This window comes from Nematostella vectensis, chromosome 6 (genome assembly GCF_932526225.1).
Source record: "Nematostella vectensis chromosome 6, jaNemVect1.1, whole genome shotgun sequence".
NCBI lineage: Eukaryota > Metazoa > Cnidaria > Anthozoa > Actiniaria > Edwardsiidae > Nematostella > Nematostella vectensis.
In genome coordinates, this window is record NC_064039.1 from 10635991 (window position 1) to 10642781 (window position 6791).

General features: G+C 39.4%; 2 protein-coding genes across 2 annotated transcripts; both read right to left on the reverse strand.

Moving 5' to 3' along the window:
* Positions 1-456: 456 nt before the first annotated feature.
* LOC5519920 (histamine H2 receptor) lies at positions 457-2118 on the reverse strand. The gene has a single exon (XM_032364613.2). The coding sequence runs from the start codon at positions 1416-1418 to the stop codon at positions 489-491; it is 930 nt and encodes a 309-aa protein (XP_032220504.2). The 5' UTR covers positions 1419-2118; the 3' UTR covers positions 457-488.
* Positions 2119-3879: 1761 nt separating this feature from the next.
* Positions 3880-6735, reverse strand: LOC5519921. The gene is made up of 2 exons (XM_001639744.3): positions 6380-6735; positions 3880-4984 (listed from the first exon to the last, which is right to left on the reverse strand). Exons 1-2 carry the CDS (start codon positions 6630-6632, stop codon positions 4353-4355), a joined length of 885 nt encoding a protein of 294 aa, XP_001639794.2. The 5' UTR covers positions 6633-6735; the 3' UTR covers positions 3880-4352.
* Between the last annotated feature and the right edge of the window lie 56 nt (positions 6736-6791).

A 6791-nucleotide genomic window follows, 5' to 3' on the forward strand; every position in this document is an offset into this window, starting at 1 on the left:
CAGACATGTATTGGAAATGAATAGGGAGGAGTAGGGTAAAGGGAACGAAAGACTGGCGTGAAACACACTTATCATATAAATAAATAGTGTGATTCCAGAAAAGTCCCATAAACCCTGGGGACTTAGGGATGGAGAGTCTATCAATTCCCATTTCCGTTATAATAAATGTTTTTTTCAAACAAACACTTGGGAGCTTTGTGTGGGGATGGCGTAGGGCATGGCCCCTTTTCTGACCCGATCTGCCTCATCTCCATACCCTCAGAAACCCTCTTACTCCTCCCCCCCCCCCCCCCCCCCCCCAAACCCTCCCATAGTTTTTTTTAGATCCTCGCCCAAAGATGCATCATCCCACTTGGCCGAGGACTTTTAAGATGCCCGGTAATCGGCGTTAACTATTAATTTTCCAAGTTAAAATCTTGCCGTCCTACCACTGGAGTCGAAAGAGATGACTACGTATTAATTTGGCATAGATTAAAGTTTATTTGATTTTATACTCTGAAGCAGTACTGAAATATTCCTAGTAGAGAGGCATTAAGGGTTTCGCGAAAATCAGTTTTTAAAAATGCGTACACGAAGAAGTTTACAGCCGAGTTAGCGAAGATTAAAATAAGTGATACATCTTTCGTGATTTGGGATACAACGCAAAGTGAATATACACTACAAAACGAGACGTACATGTTGTACGTGTAGCAGACGACAAAAAACGCCACCACGACACCGAGAACTCGAATGGAAGACTTGATCAGCGGAGATCGGCTTTCCCTTTCCCTCGCTAAATTAATCCGACTGTTGTTACCGTTAAAACGCACGTGGGCTATCAGAGATTTTGTCTGTACATGGATCTTATGAACGGTTAGTAGAATATACGCGTACGATGTCACAATAATCACGCAAGGTAGCGCCCCTAGAGCAACATCCATGAATGGCTTGTATACCTTCTCAACATTCCGAGTACTTTCTCTGTCCGAATACAGCCAGGCCAGCCGGACGGCGCACACGACAAAGGGTATAACCCAAGCGGCCGCCACGCCCACAGCCATCCGGAAACCAGTTACGAGTGTCCGGTACCGGAGTGGGTACGTGACGGCTAATAAACGGTCTATAGTCAATGTGAGGAGATTTGCCATGGACGCGTGAAGAAGCGCATTGAAGAACACAGCTTGAATGCGAGGGTCGCACTGTACGAGTCGCAAACAGATAAATCCCGTCGGTGTGATGAACAAACCGACGGAAAAGTCAGCGATTGCCAGAGAAAGAATGAACATGTTTGGTTGATTCCTCAAGCGGCGAGAACAAGAGATGACGGCGATGACGACGCCGTTACCAATAACGGTAATCACAGCGATGATCATTCTAGTTGCCCAGTACCACGGGTGTGGAGACTCTAGATCTGGCGAAGGCTGCGTGGAATTCTCCATCTGGCAGCTATGTACGGACAACCGCAAAATGGCGTGTCCGCTCAGTTCGTATTCGATCAAGTCTGATGATTCAAAGATTGGAGAGACTATAGTTCAATTTGCATACACGTCTAATAAGTGAAATTCTTTAAAGCACCCTGGTGAAGATTAGGCCACTATCAAGCCTATTACGCTGGTAACTCGAGGCGGGATTACTAGATCTCCGAGGTCTGTACGCGAATATGATACTAAGATGCAGCAGGCATTCTTGACGCGATGGATAAATAGCTTCTTGCTCGTGCTAGATCAAGTGTTCTATTTATGCACGTGTCAAAGATTTGTCAAGACTATTTTCAGTTAGAATAATAGAAGCGGAAAAATCTTACTTAAACATTAATTCGATAAAACCCTTTTCCGTTTATTACGGTGGTGTCAGTTTACTAGACTAAAAACTAATCTAGTTATTCCATATCCACTTACAGAATCAGGAATAAAAGCAAGATGACAGAGCTGTGGCATATGGTTCTGGACGTACATACTGATCGTCCTATCCCATTTCTCGCTTTTCATGATATGTATACACAGGAAAAAGGCTGATGTTGTGTGTGCTAACAACTGGAAACTCCATTAATTGAGCTTTACTCAGCTGTCTTCAGTAGTCATAAGTAGGGAGAGGAAAGCTTTTCAAATATCTTAGTGCTGTTATGAGAAACAAGGTTGAGAACAGCGTGTTAGTTAATACTAAAAGAATAAAAAATTAAACCGCACCCTTGGGCTTATTTCCTTTGATTAAGGCTATTGAATATACAGGATTCGGTAGATTTCTCTTTCACTTGGTATCGATATGGGTTGACGCCGCTATACAAAAATTAATTGATGTATATTTACTTTATTTAAATCCACGCAATGTTATCTTTGATGTATGTAAAATTTTACTCTACGAAGATCAATTTTGCAAAGAAATAAAACCAAACATTTTGGACACATCCAAATTACTCTCTTGAATGAATTGCTCTTTCTTGTCTCTAAGCACAGCCTCAGTATACATAGAAGGTTTAAACAGGATATACATAACTTATAGCGTTTAATTAGTGCTAACAACTGGTATACAGAATAATAGCGACTGCCAGTATGCCAGAGTCTCAACCCAAAACAAGGTTACAGTAGCTCGGATTATTTAGCTGGATATTCACAATGGCACATCTGAGATTTCTGTATATTCATGAAAATTTTAAAACAAGGGGTTTGATTTGATGTCAAATGATCTAGAGTATCGGATGATTCGGATAATCTACTGGCATATTTCAAAACAATGAATAAATTTCTTCAAAAGCAGATATTTAATTTCTGTTTGTACAAGAAAAAAGCTAGTGAGCGCTTTTATGCGTTCCTTCGGTTCGTTCTACTTTTATTTAACACATTGACCCCTCAACCGGCCTGTACCGGCCTTGAGAAGTACCCACAACCCAAAAAAACTTATAAATGCAAAATAAACACAACAAGATGAAGATACTCAGGAATCCGTCTAAGGGATAAATAGTCTTGAAGATATGCATCCAAACAAAGGTGATAGCAACTACTTTTTAGCCAAATAATAGCTCAGGTTCTTTGATAAACTTCAAATCGAACAAGGAAAAAAACAGCAGAATCACCCCTCTCAACAAAACGCTCAAAATACCACACAAGGGAGCGAGATACAAGACACAGATACCTTTATTCTGATCCTCCAGGTTCATTTCCAGGGCCTTAAAACACAATGTCCACTCCTTAAGCTTGTGAAACCACTTGGATGCCATTACGGATAGCAAAGCATTCTGGGAGATCCTGGGAAAAATTCACGAGGAAAGGGCCAGTCACAATCCTCTCCCCAAAGTCAGTTTTTTTTATAAGTCTTTTCACCCTGAAGCCAAACAAATCAATTCCAAATCATACAGGCCCAGTAAACAATTTTGGGATCAATTTTGTTTCAGAAAAGACAGCATTCAGGAGAGCTGTGGGGATTCATTAGAAAATTATTTTCTCACCCAGGCAAGACCAAACAAGAAAAAAAGATCACCATGAATTCAACTTTGCTTGCGAATATCCAATCATCAACTTGTGCTCGCATTAACACAACGACAAGGGATTAAAAAAGGGGACCACAAAGCACTGTTGGAAATCAAGGATACCGCTGACAAGGTGCAGCGGTGTTTGACTTTGACGGGCTGTATAAAACTTAAAATAGGGGGAAGGTATCTGTTTTAAGTCTGTTTTTTGTAAATTAAGCTAAAAAATAGCCAGGAGTCAATGGGTTGACAGAGTCGCTATGTCAGATAAAGAAACGTGAGAATGTGGTAATAAATTAGACCCCTTAAATGAGATTCTAGTCAAACATACTGTTTTACACTCTGTTTACGCTCTCTTTCTCAATTTTCATGTCAAGATGATTTAATTGAACAAAAATTGTGTATTTTAAAATATGATGAAACAAACCAATACACAATTAGCAAAGTGAAATTGCCTTTATTGTCTTTATTGTGGTGTTACTGTAGAACATAAGTGATTTGATGTTACATCAGATGATCTACAAAGAAGTATAGCATAGAAATAAACCATCAAACGATTTGGATATCCTATCTGCAAAAAAAAAAAAAAAAGACTCAGAAGTGCCATTGCTGGTTTGTTGATCTACTAAACGATCTGACGTTTATTGAAATTTTTGACAACTTAGTTAGGGTGTTGAAGCGAGGACTGTTTCAAAGTTTAACAGCACCAGCAAATTGCACTGTGGGCAATATTGTAGACATATGGTTATTCATTGTGATTTTTTTTTCTTTAAGTGAGATTTATCTAATGTTCTATAAGTTTTACAGCATGTTCACAGCTTTGGTTAAAATTAAGTACAATGCGAGCAATTGCTTGTTTTTGGATAAGCCAAATAAAAAATGAAACCATCTTGACACCTTCTCTGTCCATTCATGACAATATACAAAAGAAATATAATACACCAAATAAGAAACCCCCAATATGAGCAGCATGCCCTATACCATCACTTGAATAGGCAACAAGGGTCCTTAGAATGCCTTTATCACTACTGGTACTGTCAATCAACCGTGATGCATCTTCGTAAACCACCAAGGTAGTTAAGAACAGGTGAGATAGCTGGTATAGGGATTCCATATATAGTATGTGCTCCCTGTGACGATCATGTACTCCGGTCCTTCTCATAATCCTAAGTTCTTGTAGGTTACTGATGAGAGATCTGATGTTGGCACATGCTTGTATAGCAACAAGTCCAGATAATGCGGCACTTGCCCCTATGCTTGCTCTCCAGGCATTCACACTTGTGTAAACGCTACCAAGTGCTCCTTTTTGCCAGGACTCAATAGTAGAGTTAAAGGATTCTCCAAATATGCTCCATGTGTAAGGCGATGGCAACACCTCTTGCCATTGAAGCTGTTGATAAACATACTCTGCAAGTTGGGCTAAATTCCCAGCAACCCCTCCACCGATGAATGCCGCTAGAAAGTGCTTGCGACCAAATCGGCGGTGGACATCATGTCCAACAGGAATTAATATGCTCATGTTACCAATAAAATGGTCCATCCCTAAAAGTGAGACAAATATTATGTCCAAGACCTTAGTTTTAGGTTTTTCTAAAAACCTATAAACTAGGCAATCAAACAAACCCACATGATGTGTTGCATAACAAAGTGGTTTATTTTCGTAACAATATCAATCGTGTGTTCAAATAGAACACATTCTGCCGTGCTCCCTTGGGCATATGTGTGTGGCAAGCTTTGGGATCTTAGTCACTCAAATTCTGGTTTTTAGCCACTTATACTTTTATACATGTATTAAGCATGTAATCACATAATGTTATCTGGTAATTTGCTTGAAGACCAAAATCATTTTTTTAGTTGCATTGAAAAATTAAAAAAAAGGTAGTGGTACCTATTATCAGACAGTGCCCTATTATCAGACACTCGAAAAAAATTGTAAATATCTCAAACAATAGGAAAACACACCGAAAAATTACCCATTGAGTCGAAAAAGCAACATCCAGAAAACATGTATTCATAAGCTTTTCACGAGTGTTTATTGTTTCGCAAAACTAGAAATAATTTTCTCTCACGCACCGCAAAATGGCGATTGAAATCCTCTCTTTGACTTGAATACGCAAGGACGAAAAGAAGCTGTAAAAAAGCGACTGTGATAAAAGTCGCTCGGGGAATCCACCATTTTGTTGTTGATCTCCCAGGATGCCATTTGGCCTCTGTTTCCATAGACACTTCGGGATAGCTCGAATTGTTTGTAACCAAGCCTAAGTGCCCTATTATCGGACAGTCGAGCAATCATCAAACGATTCAACATAAATTTGAGCGATGGATGAGCAAACTCACATTTCGCCGTGCAGTTTGTCACACGTGCGATGCATGTGTTTTGAATCACTTGCTATGGAGAAGAAAGACTATCAAACTAAAAACTATTGTGAGTTTTGCAAAGTACATATGTCAACAATTATTGTCTGCAGTATTTTAATGAAAATGAAGCATGATTTTCCCTATGTTTTTTGAGAAGAAATCTGTTGTACGATAATAGGGCTAGGGTGTCCGATAATAGGGCTAGGTATCCGATAATAGGGCTTTACAACAAGGCTTACGAACGATTGTTTTCTCCCAAATTTAACCATCGAATTTTTGTTAAATTGGTCGAATTATTATGTTTAATAGTCAGTGATTTCTAGCTGTAAAACCTAAGACTCAATTGTGTTTTGAACGCAAGATATTTTAGCGTAAATCTAAAAAGTCTGATAATAGGTACCATTACCTTAAAGAATAGTAATGCAACTGTTTGATCAATACCTTTGAGCTCTGTTTTATTGATGACTTGATATGCTTGAATTATTTATTGTACGTTTTCATTTCCAATAACTCCCCTCCCTCCCCCCTCCCCCTACCCCCAACGAAGAACAGAGATAAAGTAACTTATAATTGTCTTACCACCATGGTTAAAAATGCTTGTCACAAGCGTGTACAATCGTCCATCTTCGAGATTTCTAGGAGAGAAGGCGAAATGTTTGCCAAGAGTCTCTTTTCGCATCGCAAATGGTCCTCCAAGACTTTGCAAACCGGACAACGGATTGTCCGAGTCGGACGGAAGTCTGGACGCCAGGCATGGTAAACTGAGAGTAAATATCCCTCCTAAAGTGAAGAACGATTCTTTAACTTGCTCCGATATCCCTAACCAAGCCATTTAGAGCCAGAATCGAGTAACAAACCCAAATATTCCAATAATGCAATAAACTTCATTACAACATGGTGGCTCACAAGAGTATAAATAAAACAATCTATAGGATTGGCTGCCCTAGCTGTCCAATCAAAGAACATGTTGTGTACATGACTAGTCACTAGT